The sequence below is a fragment of the Micromesistius poutassou genome (assembly GCF_964030765.1).
Source record: "Micromesistius poutassou genome assembly, chromosome: 21".
Lineage (NCBI taxonomy): Eukaryota > Metazoa > Chordata > Actinopteri > Gadiformes > Gadidae > Micromesistius > Micromesistius poutassou.
In genome coordinates, this window is record NC_140291.1 from 13,793,665 (window position 1) to 13,813,370 (window position 19,706).

The window sequence follows — 19,706 nt, forward strand, 5'->3', positions numbered from 1 at the left end:
GAGAGGGGGAGAAAGGACCAGGGGCGGAGAGAGTGAATAATAGTAAGTGCGAGGGGGTAGGAAACAGGAAGTTTGTCTGAGAGATCGACGCCAGGCAAATCACACTTCCAGCTGTGGGGGACGGCAAGCAAACAGACCCCCCTCCCATCAGTCCTTTATTTGCTGCCTAGAGTAGACACACACACTGGGTAGGGCGGGGGGCTGTGCCTGTGTTCCATTTTTGAGTGTGAGACAGTGAATGGCTGTGTGTGTGTGTGTGTGTGTGTGTGTGTGTGTGTGTGTGTGTGTGTGTGTGTGTGTGTGTGTGTGTGTGTGTGTGTGTGATTTTCTTGCATTGTGTGTGAGACAGTAAATGACAGATTTACTGTGTACATGTGTGTGTGTGTGTGTGTGTGCTTTTTCTCTTTTCTTCTATTGTGTGTGTGAGACAGTAAATGACAGATAAAGTGTGTGTGTGTGTGTGTATGTCTGTTGTTCATCAGTTTCTGTCTGCTCTGAAACCAGACCCGACAGTGAATCTCTGCCCAGCCAGACTTGGAGCAGTGTGTGTCTGGGACACTGGTCTGGCAGTTAAACAGGCACCCTGGAGAGAGAAGGCATATTTATTTCACACACAACCAATATGAAGCAGAGGCTTAAATACAGATTTTAAACAGGAAAGGCATTATCATGTCTTCAACATTTTACTATACGGTGAGTATCACCAATACGGTGAGATACCTCATCCACTGTGATACTGGTGTTTCAACCAAAGAGCATGTTGATGCATGCATGCGTTGAAACATTTTATCGCACTGGTGACGCAGCAGTCTGGTTGCAAAGGGAAACCAAACCAATAATTATTCAACACTGTTGGAACAGCAAACCTAGACTGCTGTTATACTTGCATAAGAAAAAAAAATACATTGCACTTGGGAAACCACAAACTTGTAAAATGGACTACAGCTATTGTGTTTTTTAAACAATTAGTTATTTTGGGGGTAATATATGCAATACATATATTGCATATATGTATTTGCAATGTATGCAAATATTGTTTGGGATATTGCAATGTAGGGATTGGTTGCCCATATATACATCAGCATATATGCTGGTTGCATCATGTTGCCTTGATTTGCTTTTTAAAGGGTGTTTGGACCCTTTGATTTGTGTGTTCTTGATTGCTTCTTTGTAGTCACATTTGAAGGTAATAAGAAGTGGGCTGTGGGTAGTAGCAGTCAGGCCTGGGCTCCTATAGCTCTTGAAGGATGTGAAAGTGTGGATTTGGGTGCCACATTACTGCATACATAAGCAAAAAGGCAAGACGAATCAGCTCCAGATGTTTGTCACGTGATAACCAAGAAAACCGGTATGCATTTCATTTGACTCGTTATTCTTTTCTTTTTCGTATATAATAATAATCAACTTTGTTTGGACGTCACTTCTTCAGTTCACCCCAGAATAACCCACTTTGATGCTGCATAAACAATGCAATTATAAAGTCTAATGAACACTTAAACAATAATGCAACAACACAAATGAAACACAATTTCAAAAAGACCCCCACCCCTACAAAATGGTGACCCCAAGTTAAACGGTTCACGTAATACATCCACGGGTAAGACGACACGAGTAGTTGCTAGCCAAGATGGTAAGAGTCTGCAGTCGAGAGACATGGGCCTACTTTGAAAGCAGTCGTTTAGGACACAACATAAGGGAATGGAATGTAAGCTGCAATGGTTGGGTATCTCACTTCTTTCCTTTAATTGACAAACTCATTGACATCAATCCATGCATGGAAATGAAAGACCACAGTCGCTGTTCGTCAGCCTTGTTATACTTGTGAGGTAAACACTGGTGATGTAAGTGCACGTCTGCCTGGTTTACCGGCTCCTTTAGATGTGAATGGTGCTGTGTGGTGTACACAGCCCCCCTGTGGAGAGAAGGGAGAAGTGCTAAAAGTCAGACTGAGCGGTCTGATCTTGAACCGTGCAGTAAGTGGGTCAGCTTCGATTTTTCGTCTATGCATTGGTGGATTTTAGATAAGTAAATAAATTGCTAGCTTTTCATGAACTATTGCTTTCCTAACCCCATTAGAATATAATGCTCAAGTAACTTTGAGTTGTTGTTATGATATCATTAGAGTAAATACATAAAACATACATAAATATAAAAGGCAAACCGTAGTGGCATTGCTAGATATGGTAATATGGCAAACAGTGACCTCTAGTGGAACTAAACAATACAGGCAGTTTCTGGCACTCACTCATCCACAGTCTACAGCACACCCCCATGCAGCACTTACACAAGACTTCACCTGACCCTTCACACCGCCTGCCATTTGAGACACGTACATGGACTTGTCCATAAACATAGCCATGTGCATAGTCTCGTGGTGCCAGGTTCACTGAAAAGCATGTCGTATGTTTGTATGTCTGTTTCTGCATTGCAATAAGTATTGCAATAAGTATTGCAATGCAGCCTGAGATAGCGACAGAAAAATTAAGAATATGAGTGAATGAATGAGTTCTGCAGCAATAAATCAATAAACATTGTCTCAAACAAGGAAATTACCTAAGGCAATCTTTGTGTTGCTTATTAGGTATGTGATCAATTCCAGTTTAATGTCATGCACATTCATATAAAAATCTTCCAGTGCAAAAATATATAAAAATTAAAACTACTGCAAACAATAAAAAAATGCATGATATGTATTAATGACATCTCAACTCTGAGACTCGGTCTTGTGTGAGACTATTGAAAGAATAAGAAAATGATTACACAATTTGAAAACCATCTCTCTCACACACACACACACACACACACACACACACACACACACACACACACACACACACACACACACACACACACACACACACACACACACACACACACACACACACACACACACACACACACACACACACACACACACACACACCACCAACGGTTTCGCCTGACACACACAAGCTCCTCACTCCATAGCTGTACCTGAGGTGTTGTGAATGAGTGCATCTAGCCCCCGTTGTGCATGTGTGCCTCCGTGCACGGACATTTGCACGTCCCCATCGTGTACAGCTTGACAACCAGGAGGCACAGAGCCAGGAACAGCCCGATCCCTGCCCCAATCAGAGCGTACCTGAAGTCTGACAGAGAGGTGGGGTGGGGGGGTTAAGGGCATGTGATTGCACGGTGGGGGTTGTGTTGTGGTTAGCCCCCTGATACACTGTTGTGAAACGCGTATAGGGAACTGTCATGTCATGTTGATTCCTTGAAGTGTGAATCATCTGGGGAAATGTGAGGAGAGATTTGCTTTCACAATCTGTTTTTCTCTTTGCGTGGGATGTCCAGCACAATATTTCGGTTCCCAGAATAGACGAATGATGAACCACAATCCTTGCATTTCATTCAGCTTTCCTTTTTTTGTATGTGTTCTTCTCATACGGGGGATTATGAAATCCAATACAAATAAACAGTGATCAACTATACTCAAAGATAGGGCCAACATCTGATTTGATGACATGCTAGATCAATATTAGTTATTTCAAACCAATACGATTTAAATTTTTCAAATTGAGTTTAAAATAAGTCATAATAAAAATAAGCTCAGATAGTCAATATGCGTTTGTAAGTGGACTATATTTAAGTGTGTGTGTGTGCTTGCATGCGTGCGTGTGTGTGTATTGGCCACAGTGGGGTTTATCCAGAGATGATGATCAATCAGTTCTCTTTCTACCTACCTGTGGTTCCTTCCTCACTCATATCCTCTCCTCTGACCCCATTCAGCACAACATCTTAAAAGAAAGACAGGCCTTTGTTACAACAACCTTCAGCAGTGTGTATTCTAACATATATCTAGGAATACCACCAAGCTAAATATATTGTTAGAGCGCTTCAACACCCCTAAGTACTAAAGCAGAACAGTTTACATTTTGGTGCTACCTCACATTTTTATGAAAAACTATAATACTACAGGTGAAGTATAACAATACAACTATAACTATACATTTTTGAAACAAAAAACAAAAATTCTAAAGTTCTAAAGAAAGGCAAAATCACGGTGTAGAGTAGATCATTATTAACAACATCAATGCAAGGAAATAGAGCAATACCTCAGACAGCAGGAAAAGGAAATAGATAACACACTGACCTAAAGGCATCGGCAAACAATGTTGTGGTATCATGTCTCACACACACACACACACGCGCACACACACACATGCGCACACACACACACACACACACACACACATGCGCACACATGCGCGCACACACACACACACACACACACACACACACACACACACACACACAGGGAACTAAGGCAAAAGGCAGAAAACACAGAAAAAGTCACGTACTTACTCACACACATGCATGTCACAAACACACTTCAACAGTTGCTGCTTCAAAAGTTGACTTGTGAACATTAGGTGTATACAAACAATAACACCATGGTCGGAGTAGTAAACACTCATTGATCAACAACTTGCCGCTATTCCTTAGCTTGAAATGGGAGCTGGGTACACTGCAGTGCATGTGATTCAGGGGGTGGGAGAGGTTCTGGGGACTGTCTAGTGACCCCCAGACAAAGGGTTAGATCTCCCAATGTCTGCAGTCCAAACTGAGGGCCTGATGACCTTAATGACATTAATGACCTGTATCTGAAGTCCCTGTTGCTCATTCTGGAAACAAGTGTCGCCTATAAGACTACATAGTGAAATAGTTACTGGTAAACAATTTATGGCTGAACAAGTTGTGCCTACAGGGCTGCAGAGACAGCAAAGTGTCGTAACAGTCATTCCATTCTGTTTTTGTTGCATTGAGGGGGAGAAAGGCCAGGAGAGCCACAAGGTGTTGTTGAAATAAAGACACAGCACTGGCTGGAGATCAGAACCTGACACGCAGCAGACCTGAACAGACCTGTTATGTGAAGGCTAAAATGGCTGTGTTTCTAGGCTATGAATTATCAGACTTAAATTAACAACACTGATTAAATGGTTAACGGGACAGGCTTGACAAAGACTTTTCTAGAAATGTAATTTTGTCAAAATAATAGTTCCTCTTTTCTTTTTGTATGCACTGTCTACCAATGGTTATCTTATATGACCTTATACATTTAAATGTATGAGCCAATGTCTATGCTGGTGGATCTCTCTCTCTCTCTCTCGCTCTCTCACAATAATATACCATGTCATACTACATGTTCACATTAACCCCAAATTTAAACAGGCCTATGGTTCTTGTTTTGTTTTTCTCTGGTCATTTTTACTTTAAACCTGGGCTCGGTACTAACTAGAAGGAGTCAGATGTCCTTATCGATGACCTGGCCATGACCTGTTACATAAGACATCCAATCTGAATAGTCTCACCAAAAGAGGCTGAAGCATTAGTGACGATTTTGTCTTACTGGAAAACGGGTCTAACTGTAATAGCAACATTATTCATTATACATTTATTAGTATTTGTAATAAAGTCATTCTTTGAAATTAGACATTAACCACTCATCCACATTACAAAGAAATCCACTTAAGCCCACCAAACGCAAGACATTAAACACACTGTACAATACACTGTTACACGGATACACACTGTTCTGTGTGATAAACAAAACAAATCATAAACAAGTGCAATGAAATCCACTCCTTAAATAGTCATATATTTTAATAGTAGCCTACTTACCAATTATTAGAACGGCTAAGAAACAGCCTCGCGTATGGACCATGATCAACTGTTCTCAGAATGCCATGCATGCTCTCTCTCTGGGTGATCTTCCTTGCTGTTTCCCTTCACAACCACTTCCTGTAAGTTCAGTTCAAGCTCTGTCGTACAGTGCGGTCGGCACAAATGACACATCAGCAAAATAAATAGTGATCGACGGATGAATGGATGAATTTACAAATGAATGGATTAATGAAATATTTAATTAATGGCTGACTGGATGAATCGATTGAGAAATTAATACTAGTAAGGAATAAACGAATAAACGTACGAATGTATGGCGGGAGAGGTGACCTGTGGACGGGGGATGCCAAAGTTGCTAACCACCGCTGGACATTATTAAATTATTTATTAAACTTGTTTCTTTTTACTTTTAAAAACTGGTCCTGGTGGGGTGACCAGGGTGGGTACCAACAAAATGGAAAAAATGGAAATGGAATTATAAGTGACCCAGCTGAAGCCTACAAATAGATAAAACATATTTGATCCTATGTTTCATCTATCCTCAAGCACATGTCACATAGACACAATGTGACAGCAAACAACACAAAAGCTTATCCTGCTTTCAAAGCTCTCAAGTCAACTGGCAACTTGTCAACATCTTCTCACCCTCACAACATATTCCCAGCTACAGTATCTATCACATTACAGCGCGGGAATGAAGCCCTGTCGTATAATCCAGACCCCCATGGAAGGACCATCCTACTGGATGGTTGAAGCCTTTGCTCCAGTTAAATTCATGTTGTACGCACGTCAGAATTAAGCAGCCCTCGTGGTTGACCCTTAACAAACTGCCTTTGCACATGTTCATGTACATTGTACGTGAACATCATGGTGTTGAATGGACACAGTAAAGCCTTTCCCTCAGCTCAGAATCCAAACAGCTACATCAAAAAGCTTCATCCATTTAAACAGCCAATGTCAAATTCTCAATTTGATCCATTGAGCATACTTAGCAACGGTAGCAAAGGTAGTATAGGCTAAGTTAAAACCATGAGCATGAGCAATGAGCATGAGCAATGACAAATACAAGATTGTGTTAAAAAATAAATAGCGAAAATGACCAACACATCGTCTGCTGAGGTAGCCAGCTAGCGAGGTAGCCAGGTGAAATGATGAACCCGCCTAGAGCTTTACATCCTGTGTGCCAGAATCCACATGTGGGGTTGTCAATCAAAAAGTCCACAAACAAAGGCTTAACCCGAAGCCTTAATCCAAAGTGACTTGTGTTAACAGTGAAATGAAGTTGATTGACAAAACAACATGTCCGCCAGAGGCTCAAAATCATCCAAAATTAACTTAATGCCAAAAAGCAAGGTTAACTTAAAGCAATCATCATCATCATTGTATCTATATCAGGCTATATGGAGCGCTATAACAATTAACTGAAAATCCTACGCTCAATGTTAGGTGACTAAAGGCGGGGTTAACTTGAGTCAATCATCACACAAACTTGGTGTACTTAAAGAAACATAGGTCAAGGTTAACCTGGCTAAATCCATATGGTTCATCCATATAGGGCCATAGGGGGTGCTACAGCAATTAATTGAAAACTTTAAAGACTTATAACTCCTCAGCCATTTGACTTACAGTCATGAAAGACTATCACCAGATCTAACCTGAGGCTATTCCATAACTGTCAGTTCTGTTATTTTTAAGGTGTGGCAAGGAAATGGTTCCAAGGGACGGTTGATGGTAGCTTCCAAACAAGTACCTTTACATTCCACCTGTGATTTCATTAGCCAGAGGTATTACTTCAGGATTCCTGATGGAAAGGTTGGTTGCTCTTAGTAAGCAGAGAAACATTCTGCCCTAGCCATTGCCAATTTAGCCCACAATGATATGTTTCCACTTGTTCTCTACCTGGTAGGATATTTGAAACTTTGAACTCTCCAACCCAATGTGTTACAACCATCGCTAATCGAAACAGCTTTCCCCATAAACACTAACCAGTGTTGCAAGATTTGGCTGTTCTCCTCCCAGTTGGGCTACTTTTCATCACTTCAGGTTGGAACAGTTAGCATTGGGCGGTGTTACGGCCCATGGTCTAGGAGCAACAATGAATTGATGGACACGAGAATTACTGAATTGGGGTTTTAATCAGGTTCCCGCATAAAGTCAAAATGTGACTTAAATGGCCAAAGGCCGGACAATCATAAGTCTCACGCAGGAGACAAAAACCAAAGAGAAGAGGTGGCAAGGCTCCAGCCCAACCACCGATCCTTGTGTGAGAGAGAGAGAGAGCTTCCACCTGGAACTCGTCTGCCTAAATAGCCTACACCACCAGGTGTAGCCTACACCACCAGGTGTAGGCCATGATTGCCAATCAGCAGCTGGAAGCAGGTGAAAGTTAGAAAATAATCCTTAACACATAATAGTACTAGCAGGGAAGTGCTAAAGTGCATATACAAACTAAATAAAATAAAGAGGGTCCGTAACAGGCGGGTACATACAGTTTGGGCTGGTTTTGAAAAAAATTAGCCCATCATTTAGCCCATATCATCTATGGACCAATTTCTTCAATCTGACATAAAGATTAGTCTGTACAATAGATTTTAAAGCACCCATGAGCCATTGACTTCTAAAAGGGGTGTGGTTTAAACCACGAAAGACTTAAATCCTCATATCAACATCAAATTGGACTCCTATGATCTTGACTCCAATACAAAAGTTGTTCAGAATCAAATTCTGAACAAGACAAAGTCAACATATTTTCAAATAGGGCGTGGCATACAAATGGGCGTGGCCTGTCACTAAAATCACCACAGTTCATAGACACAATGTTTGATTTGAGCGGGACCGACTTAGTGGCTGTTGGGGACCAAAGTTTCAACTGCTCAAGTGAAATGAAGTTGATTGACAAAACATCATGGCCGCCAGAGGCTAAAATTCGTCAAAATTTAACTTAACTTAAGTTAACAGGGTTAACTTAACCCAATCATCATCAAACTTGGGATAGTCCAAGGCACATGGGTCAAGATAAAACTGTCCAAATTGTATCTAAATCGGCCTAAAGGTGGTGCTATAGCAACAGTCCAAAAATGAAAACTCAATGCCTCAATAACCTATGAGTTTATTTGGATAGATTTGCGACTATTTTGAACTTTGTTAAAAACACTCAATTCCCTAAGGATCCTAGGTTTTTTGACGTACGGTCATGAAAGTTTGTTCGCCCATCACCAGATCCAAGCTGAGGCTATTCCAGCGTTAGCGTCAACTCTTTATGGTCTGCGTCACAGTCTTAATTGTCAACTCTTTATGGTCTGTGTCACGGTCTTAATGGTTAGGGTTAGGGTTAGGTTAGGGTTAGGGTTAGTCTGTCAGGTCTGTCAGGGTCTTCATGGTCTGTGTCAGGGTCTTAATGGTTTATTGGTCGGCTTATGCTTGGCACCGTAAAATGCTGCTTGCAGCTTTAATTACATCATGTTTTTGTGGAGTTTGTATGTTGTTGTGGCCTTCCAGGGAGCAACGTCTTTCACTGGCACCAGAATCCAAGGCGCCGGGTCACAAATAGGCAGTTGGAACAGAACCTATGGTTGGAACTTTACAGATGGTTGACTATTTTTGTGTCCACAACATAGGTATTAATAAGGTCATATTTTTTTTAACGAACTTAAGAACTGCAGACACCCCGTTTAATGCGCTCCGTTCTGTGATACCTAGAACTTCTTTCACCGGTTTATTAATGACCGAGGGGTCCACCTTTAAGCATGACCTCAGCTCCTCTCTCTTCCTCTGACTCACAACAGTACAAAAGTAGTAAAAAGTAACAGTAAAAAAAGAAAAGAAGCAAAACAAAATAGCCCTTTCCATATTCAACATCAACAACAGCTGCATAGAGGACTGCGGAGGGCTGGTGCTTTAACCAGCCGTCTGGGTCACGGGAAGCTTTGGAGAGCACAGGGCCGTCATGTAAACAAAGCATGAACTGGTGACTGGGGAAACGACATGGACAACATCGACCCTTCCACATCAACACATTAGTCATCATGTCTTAAGTGGCTGTTTTCCAAGCCCAGGCCATCTCTCTCCACTATGAGTTGTGGGCACGTTGTAGTTCAGGCTTTGTTTGGTTATTTTTGTGTTCATTTGAGGGGTGTTTAACTTTTTCTTTTAACAAATGTAAAACAGTACGCATACGTTAGTTGCTCATCCTGAAGGATTGCGATCCCATTCAACAACTCCCCCCCCCCCCCCCCCCCCCCGCCCACCCTCTGCCACTCCTTCTCCAAGAAACCTCAAATAACACATACCCAGCAACCTTTGTCATCTTTCAAAAGGAAAAAGGTGCTTAGCGACCACCCATCCAACAGCAGTGCCATGTGGTACTCCCTAAGCCAATACAGCCCTGACACAAAAATAGCCAATGACAGTGTCCATTTCATCCTCCTCACTTCTGGCCGTTCGCTGCCTCCCATTGCAACTGCCACTCGACACCCGCCCGGAGGTTCCAATGTGGGCAAGCTAGCTAGCTCCAGAGTTCCTATACTCAAGTTAGGCCACACCAACGGGTGTGTCTATTTCAGTATCTCCGTATCGGACAGCAAGACGGTTGCCTGCAGTGCTTTTGAACATGGAGCTGAGGGCTTCAGTCAGTTAAGTGAGTAAAGTTCTTTGTCGATTGGTTTGTTTTGTTTGAACCCTCAGAGCAAAGAAAATGAATGTGAATGTGCAGGTTTTTTTTTTTTTTTTTACCCCAAAGCCTGAATTATTAACATTACTTTTTTTCCTCAACAGGTTGTTTGGATCGATATCACAGACTAAGGACTTTCAGGTTTTTACCTTTTGGATTCTCTCGACCTCTACATGGAAGACACTATTGGAAGGTGAGATATCCGTTTAACGGGTGAGCAGTTAGAAGATTGCCTGTACGTGCTAACTGGCGCTACCATGGGATAGCTATCCTACTATGGACATAACCAAAACAAGGAGGCATGTAGAATGGAATTAGCATGTGTGCTTATTGTGTGCTATTTACACATTTCATTTATTACATTGCTTCTATTTTTTATTATTATTCTGAGATGAACAAGCAATACATTTAGAAAGTTTCTCAAACAATGAATGACACACTTTCAACTACCAAAAGGAGTGATGGTACTTTACAGAAGTAATTCATTATTGCTATGCATCAGACAGTAATAGATATATCTGCGTGTGAGTAATTACATATAATACAGTAATGTTACCAGCGGGAGGGTGCAGATCCAGGTCACTGAGTATAAATACACCAGCAGAGACTGGTGGGAAAGCACCTTGGTGCAGAACTGGTATCAGGTTCTGAGCGCTGGAAAATAACTAAATACAGCCAAAGTCATACTGGAAAGCATGATATTCCTCTGGGTGCATACAGTAATGTCACTAATGTAATGTCATGATATTGAGCTAGCAACAGGTGGCTGGTTACAGTAAAAACATCCTAATATGTGGAAAATATATTGTAACTAGCAACAAGTAGCTTTGTTATGGTTAAGGGTCCTAATAGGTTTAACATTAATTCTAGATAACAACAGGAAATATGTTTGTTGAACAAAAATGTGTAAAAATGTGTAAAAGAGTATCAATTATAGCGTGCAAAATATAGCTGGTTATATTTGAAAAGGCCAAGTCATTAGAATGTTATAAAGCAGTCAGGGTGTGATGAATCCTAACGTTTGTTTTTTTTTGACATATGAACCAGTTCAACCAGTTCACTAGTTAAGTTTTATTTTAAACCAAGCCATATAATGACTGCAAGTGTTGGCAACTTCAGTGTGTTTGTGTTAATCTTTGTTCCAATTAGCTCTCTACCTATCTATCTACTTTCCTGGAGTGTACTGTTTGCGTGGGAATGCTTAAAGAGTTGAGTGTCAATGTAGGATCCTCGGTCAGGATATATAAATGGGTTAATGTGCTATTCCAGGCCCTCAGCCAGATAGCTAAAGTAAGCTAGGGCAGCAGCTGTTAAAGCACACTATAAGTGATGCGTTGATTTCCAGGGCTCTGTGCTTGACACTAACTAGCACAAATGATTGTCACAACAATTTGCTTTGCGATTTGCTTGTAAAGAATTAAATGACCAACATAATCACATATATGCACAAGGAGTGTGCGTTGACGTTTGTGACATGGATAGTGACCCTAGTTCAATGGAAATGGAAGAAAAACTTTCAAATATGGATTCATGGCCCCTTTATCATGCCAGTCCCCAGTCTCTACCCTAGCTTTAAGCACCTTGTTCAGCTTAAAATAACCCTGGCGCTTTGGAGTGTTTGTCTACCATGCACATAGCGACGCATAGTCAACTTCTGCATATGCTTTGTGCACAAAGGTCAACTGCACCCCCTCACAAGTTCAAACCATTTATAGCATATGCAGAAACTTGGACACACACACGCACACTCAATAAATTATCAGCTATAACGATATGTGTCTAGATAAGTCGTCTATGCTTTGTCTAAAACCAAATTCTATTTTTAGGAAGCAGTGATACCCAACCTACTCCTCATGGGGACCTGAATGGACCGTCAGCAGATGGTTTGTTGGACTACACACAGTCTGCTCAAAGGGGAGACGTGACGGATACACACCCGGGAAACTCGTTAAGGCCGTCGTCGGGACAGTCAGACAACCAGCTTCACCATGACCTGCGTGGAGAAGCGTCACCTGGGCCAGCGGGCGGGGAGCATGCTGCACCACCGCTTCCCCAACGGCTTCACCGAGCTGCTCATGGACGAGGCCGACCGAGAGGTCAGCACTCTGACGGACCGGGCCTTCCGGAGCCTCTGCGTGGGGGACGACGCCGTTTACAACGACGAGTTCTCCTACGGACTTTCACCGTTCAACTGCCACAAGCCTTTAGTGGGGACCCCCGGCAAAACAAAGAAGAAGGAATCTAAAAAGAATCAAGGGCAGTCGCAGCATCACGGCAGCAACGGTGGGAAACAGCATCAGCAGAGTATGACCGAGGTGTCGTCTTTCCTGAAGGCACTGAGCGCCACGGAGAAAGGCTGCAAGGGAATATTGGACAATGGCAACGAGAAGGAATCGTGGGATAAATCGGCTCTTCGTAGCATCCGGAAGGAACTCTCCGAGTTTTCGTCGGATTATCACAACACGCTTGCGGACGGACATTTTGGGCAAAACGACCGTCACAGACATCCCTCTGGTGATGGCCTGTTGAAGAAGTCTGGAAAAGACACCTCAAAAGTAAAGAATGGGAAGTCCACTATCAAACTGAGAAAACTGAATATTAAAAACTTTTTCCTTCATAGTGAATTTAGCCCTTTTCAGATGTGGAGGGACATCAACCGGTTCCCATTTGGACGGGAGGAGATAGTTACTTCCATCCCCTCTGAAAAGATCCCCAAATGGTATGATTCGCCACTCTACAGGGAGCTGGCCGAGGCCCATAGAATAGATATCTTCCACGCAGACGATTCCCAACCATGTCTGAAAGCCTTGGCCAAAGAACCCTCTCTGTCTGCAGAGGGGGTGGAACCATGTCAGCGAGCTGGGGCTGAACCCCCTCCAACTCCCGCTTCAAAACCTCACCCCCCACCTCCTCCACCCAAGGTCCCACCAAAGCCAAAAGTCATTTTGGCTGAAATGCGGTGCTCCTCTAACACAAGCGAAGGAAATGCTGCCCCCTGGCGGCAAAACAAATCAAGGTCAAGAAACGCTCTTCCTGTTAATCCTCCTAACGTGATCCCCCCTCCTCAGGGTCGCATCTCCAAAACAATAGTGGATGGTTTGAGAGCTGAGAGTGTTGTGCAGGTGAAACAGGAAACAGGAAGTGTACAGGTGAAACAGGAAGCTAAACGTGTTAAAGTCCAAGCTATCGAGGAGTGCAGCTCTGCGGCCTCCACTCCGTTTAGCATCTGTCAGCTGATGACTCCTCTTATTCCATCAAGACAGCCGACGGAAACATCAGAGATTCTCCAATTAGCCCTTGACCTGCCCCTCAGACCGGAATCGGAGGCCAGGTTGTCCTCTGAAATGCCCATCAGGCGAGAGGGTTACAAATCCCTAGCCTCGAGCATCCTCTTTAACCTCAAAGACAACAGGAAAAGGGTTAAGAGTCGCTACAGCCCAGCTAAATTCATATCATCTGAGGTGCCTGATCGCGACACCCAGCCACCTCGAGTGGCCAGCGGCCATACAAACACGGGATCTGAGGGACTTGCTTCAGGCTTAAACACACCGGCCATCTTTAAAGAAGGGTGGGTTTCTTGCAGTCCAGTTTCAAAACAAGCCAACACCACATGTGATGACCCTGGGAAACACGATTTCTGTTCACCCTTGTCCGATGATTATTTAATAACAAATTTATTGCAAACAAAAAGAGAGGCCGCGGGAAGCAGAAGTCTAGGTGAAGAGAATTATCTCGCCCCTGTAATGCAGATGAAAAACCACAGGAGCCCAATGGTAATCAAGAAACACTATCCGTCCCTGAATTTGTACAAGAAAGCCGTCACTGCTGACAATGGGGCTGGTCAGCCGCAAGCCCCACAGAATGCCTTAAGTGTCTCTCCCGATAACAGAGGCCATCTTTTAAAGCAAACAAAGGAAGCTTTGCCAGATGCACCAAAGGGGGAAGCTGTCAACGCGGCGCTTTCACCAAATATTATTCAAAGACTGTCACCCAAAATAGCAGCAGCTGTTAAAGAACGATCTCCCTATAAACAGGAGAAAGAGGGCTCGGCTTATAATCCAAACCTACCAGAAAACACCAGTAGGTCGGAAACACAATCAAAAGACTTTGCAGAGTTCATAGCTGTTAATGATAAAGATACCAGTTCCCATCCTCTAAGTACAATGGATGTTATTAAAGCAGCCAGAGATGCAATCAATGCAGAAAAAATCAAGGCGAGTCACCCAAGTCACATCAAAAACATTATTTCAGAGCCCAAAAGAAATCAGAGCAAGAAAAACACAGAGGATTCAAATGAATATATAATTGAAGATTTGTCTGTCATGGATCATCACTCCCATCAAAATAAAACTGATGGATCAGATGACATTGTGCCTGAAAATACTATCGTCAAAAGAAATCCCCCACCAGTTCCAAAGCGAAATTTCACTAAATCTGATATTATACCTACTCTTGAGAAACTATCAGATTTACCAAACCCAACTGAGGAATACCCGATCAAGAGAGATCCGTGCAAAGCTAAAAATGATTATATACCGAAAAATGTAAGTGATTCTGTTAGGAAGGATGCCAGGATGAAACATATATTTTCTGCGAGGCAGAACAATTATATAAAAACTCAAAGACACGCAGAGATGGAGGAAGAGCAGGAAGAAGTTCATAATGAGGGTAAAACAAAAGTGAGAATAGGTTTGGGAAAGAAGGAAGAGATGATGAGAGACAGTGGGCACATCATAAATGATCTGAATGCTTTAAAAGAGCTGGAAAGGGCAAGACGAGGCGATGTTCTCGATAAAGCAAGAGAAAGGCGAGGGTCTATTAACATAGATGAAGAGGCAAAGGCAAAGAACGACCTGATCTCCAGGGAGCTGAGAAATATCAAAAAGGGGATGTTATCTATGAGGGGTAACACCCAAGCCAAAAGGGACATGTTCACAAAGAAAGAACAAGAGCGGAACAAGCAGGAGGGTTTCCCAAAGCTAGATAACCATGTTGTTCTCAACAAAGCACTTATAAATGACAATTATGACCGAGCAAAAATGGCACTTGAGGAAGTCATATCGGAAAGACAAAAGTCTAAATCGTCAAAGGAAAGGGACGCAGACCTGTTATTAAACACTGGAACTGAACATGATTATGCAACGAGTCAAGATCAACATGAGACGGTTTTGCAAAATTCTATGGAGAACACAAAGGAAAATCAAAATGGCTGCATGCTTGCACTGAGAGATCTGGAGCTAAAGGAGAGGTTAGGCGATCTGAGGGATCATAATCAAATCAAACATATTCTGTCACAGACTGAAACTAGGCCCGGTGCAAGTCATCAGTTAGGCGGAACGGCCCCTCTGCCAGGTATAAATACAGTCACTGGTGACTTGAAAAAACGGCGAGCTAGCAACTCTAACAATTTAAATAATGGAATAGAACTAAACGATGCAAGGCATATCCCTGATTTAGAGCTGAAAAACAATATAGTAAGACCCAAAATATCGGAGGAAAACGGGAAACATTTGTTAAAAGAGAATAAAGAAAATCTGAAGACGAAGGATGTGCCACCTGTTCCACCGAGGAGCAAAAAAGGAGTTGCTAGAAAGGATGAGGAGGATAATATAGAAGAGTCCGGAAGTGCTATGGATGGAACTGAGAATGACTTCTCCATTAAAGACAGTCCTAAAGATAAAAGACCCTCTGTCACTGAAGTCAATACAGAATCAGAAAGGGAAGAACAAAACAGAGATATCCTTACTAATAAGCTGGGGAAAAATAAGGAGAAGACCAACTCAACCATAGAAGGAGATCCAATCCTATCTGAATGTGTTATGTCTTCTGAGCTGCAGACCAACAATGGCTGTAGCTCACCAAGGGAGCAAAGAAGAAAAGAAATAACCTACAGCCAAGAGAGTCTTTGCAGTCTTGGATCACCGCGGAAGGTTAAGCGCAAGGCCCCATTAAGGCCAGATGATGTGTACCCAGTAGAGCACTTGAACCAAGAAAGTATTGTCCTTAAAGAAAACACAGGAACTACAAATCTGATAGCACCCGAGGCTGACCAAACAACCAAAGCCGAAGTGATACTAGATCAGGAGGCTGCCATTGACATACCTAGAATCATTGTGTCTCCTCTATCCTCTATAGTAAATGGCTATAATATAAACCAAAGCCCCCCTGATCAAGCTAGTCTTTCATCAAAGTCGTCTTATTTCTCTGTGGAGAGTGCCGGACACAGAAACAATGACGTTTATCACTCTTTGGAGAATTTGACTGTCGGGTTGGAGGAAAATGATGGAGAGCCTATGAATGTTTTGGGAAACCTCAATTCAGATTCAGCATCGACAGGAACAGAGCTTGTCTCTGTATGGGAACCGGAGACAGAAGTTTTGAAGCCGCTATTAAAAACTCCTCGTACGGAGAATGAAGAACCGGACCGGCAGGTTGGCAGGCACAGAGCCGGGGGCGGTGGAGATGGAGGAATAGACATTATAAGCCAACAAACAAAGGAAAAGATAATCAATTCAACCCCCATGTCTCCTGCAAGCACTCTCTCTTCGCCATCTTTGGACATCCCTGCCTTATTCATCGTCAAAGATAACACATTCTTTAACAAACCAGTAAAGCCAGTGCATCTCTGGTTACCGAAAGAACATCTCAACAGCTCGGAATTGGGGGCCATCAATCACGTAAAAAATAATCTCCCACTGGGTAGCGATACTGCCATCAACAGTAGCAACCGTTCTCAAAATACTACTACAAGCTTCGCCCCTGGCGAAGTCTCACCGCAAAACTCTCCACTTGATAGCTTGTCTCCTTCAAGTGTTTCAAACGATATCAATCTCAGGAGAAGCCAATTCGGCCCCACTCTAACGGTTCCACAAGAAGAGGACAGAAACTCTGGAGTGAGTCCGTTGTCCGACGGGGTCGAAAGCTGGGCCACCAGCACAGCAGACACCAGGGACGACCTCACTGCCGAGACGGAAGATGGGGACAAAGTCTCCAAGATTCCTAGTGAGAGGTCAGGCTCTCCGTCCAGTGCCAGCGGCAGCCAAACAGGGCCTTCCAAACCTCCCCCGGTTTTACCTAAATCGGAGAAGGCCCTCATGAAAGCCATGAAGTTGACCACCAGAAGGATTAAGAAAGAAGAGGGCCAGAAAAAGACATCTCAGAAGTCGTCCAGCAGCAGCAGAAAGCACAGGGCGGTAAAACACAGCGCTGATAACCCGGAAAACGTACAGACCGAGGACAAACCCTCTACCACCTCCAGAAGACACTCTGAAAAGCGGAGCCAGAGCATCAACAAGGAGCATGGGCAAAAGAATGAAGAACGATTCCATCCCAACGAGAGCAGTCATCATCACAGGCACACCAAGACTAAGCCTGAGGAAGCACAATATCCACAGAGGGCCCAGAGCATGGATCGACTGGATCACAGCCAAGTGATCCGATCCAGCTACAAGGCAGGAACGCAGGACAGGAAGGAGAGCAGTGGCCGCAGCGTTGAAAGACTACCCGACGTTGTTGTAACAGAACGGGAAGGCCGCAGCAGTGACCGGCATCATCATCCTCGCGACAAACCCGAACACAGGAACTACAGCAGTGACAGGGTGATCAGCAATGTACCCGTATACAAAGCCCAAGTCAGTGAGAGTCGGCCAGCAGTGGACAGGCAGTCCAAACGATCCCAGAGTGTCGACAGGCATGTGAGGGAGCACGCGGAGCGCCGGGCCAGTGCGGATATGTCGGTCAACATGTCGGAAGTGACTGAATCGAGGAACCAGCGTATCGAGAAGTCCATCATGGAGGAGCTGCAGCAGAGGGGTCGCGCCAAGGATAGAGCCGGCAGAGGGGGAGACGTCGCGGTGCAGAGAAGTCACAGTATCGACGCGTATGCCAGCGAGGCGCCCCGCCCATCCAACCTCTCCCGCCAGTCCAGCTACAGCGGTCAACAACTGTCGCGTCAGTCCAGCGTGGAGCACACCATCGTGACTCAGTCCATCCCCATGACCCAGCGAAAACTCCTCCAAGACCCCGACTCGGGGCAGTACTTTTTCGTAGACATGCCCATCCAGGTGAAGACCAAAACCTTCTATGATCCAGAAACAGGGAACTATTTGCAGTTGCCTGTCCAGCCACCAGAAGGCGCCATACCGCAGGCGTCCACCGTGGAGGTGTTAAACACCCCAATGGTGCTCTACCATGGATTTGTCCCGGTGCCCATGACGTCCATATCCCATAAATCTGTCGTGCAGGCCTCTCAAATGGAGCAGGACGAGTTTGAACGGAGGCAGAAGGAGAGGTCGAGACAGGTGTACAGTAACGAAGGACGTCCTTATTTAGAACCAGTTTATGGTCAACACGACCACATGCTGGGAGATTTTCTGGGTGTAGAGGAGCTGGACTGTGCAAGCTGATATAGAGCAAGGGCTTTTAAATAGACTGAGGAACTTTCAGGTTGTATTTTGTTTGGATATCTGGTGTTGTTTTTATGCTTTAAAAACATTGGTCACTTTGATAAATGACAAATTTGTTCTAAAAATCCCCACCATTCATTGTTGTAAGGAGATGGCTTTTTGAACAGGAATGAAGTCAATAGTGTGAATATATTGTTCAAATGATGCAGGGAAGATGGCGATTGTTGTGTGTGTATGTGTGTGACTGTTAGGAACTTCTTGTGTGTTACAATGTGCAATTTCATATTTTTTTTATAGTGCTTTAAATTGATGTATATATATATATTTATAGTTCTTTGTATGTGATAAGAAAGATGAAGCACGGATGTAAATCTTGAAAATGTAATATAATGTTGACGAGTCAATTGCAATTTAAGAGTTTTGGATGTATTTCTGCTTAAGCACTGAAATGGTGGTCCTCAATTTCATATTTTCCACATAGGTTTGCAGTCACAAAGAGCACTATTAAAGTCCCTTGAATATACGTTCTTTGAGTTAATCCTGGTTGTATCCTGTGTATGACTGCACAAGAAGGGCTGTTTATGCATGCACAAGTTTAAAAAACTATTTTAAAGGAATAATAAAAGTTATTTTGCAATCATTTATATAATAAACTGTAAAATACCGTTGCCTTTTGCCAAAAATCATACATGCAGAGGACTTTGAAGGATACTTTGTTTGGCCTTGGTGTTTCATTTTGAATTTCATTGATAGACTACTGTTTATGTGATCCATTCCAATAAAAACAACAGGTATTACTGACAGTACTCTTCCTAACTTATACATTTGTAGTAATTTTCAATATTCCACAAATATTCTGTGAAGCTTAATAATGTATTTCATACATTTTGTGACACACTGTGTATCAAACTTTTATCAATTTGTATGATTGACAATATTGATACCAACCATTTGTTTACATCAATAAT

The 19,706-nt window shown here is 43.1% G+C and overlaps 1 protein-coding gene and 1 long non-coding RNA gene across 2 annotated transcripts; one reads left to right on the top strand and one right to left on the bottom strand.

Moving 5' to 3' along the window:
• Window positions 1–1,735: 1,735 nt before the first annotated feature.
• Window positions 1,736–5,737, bottom strand: LOC311366581. Its single transcript, XR_014639579.1, has 4 exons — window positions 5,662–5,737; window positions 3,723–3,776; window positions 2,974–3,128; window positions 1,736–1,912 (listed from the first exon to the last, which is right to left on the bottom strand). It is a non-coding gene; the product is annotated as an uncharacterized lncRNA (long non-coding RNA).
• Window positions 5,738–10,194: 4,457 nt separating this feature from the next.
• LOC311367037 (uncharacterized protein) lies at window positions 10,195–19,689 on the top strand. The gene is made up of 3 exons (XM_084485849.1): window positions 10,195–10,300; window positions 10,438–10,526; window positions 12,160–19,689. The coding sequence occupies exon 3, from the start codon at window positions 12,322–12,324 to the stop codon at window positions 18,736–18,738; it is 6,417 nt and encodes a 2,138-aa protein (XP_084341975.1). The 5' UTR covers window positions 10,195–10,300; window positions 10,438–10,526; window positions 12,160–12,321; the 3' UTR covers window positions 18,739–19,689.
• The last annotated feature ends 17 nt before the right edge of the window (window positions 19,690–19,706 follow it).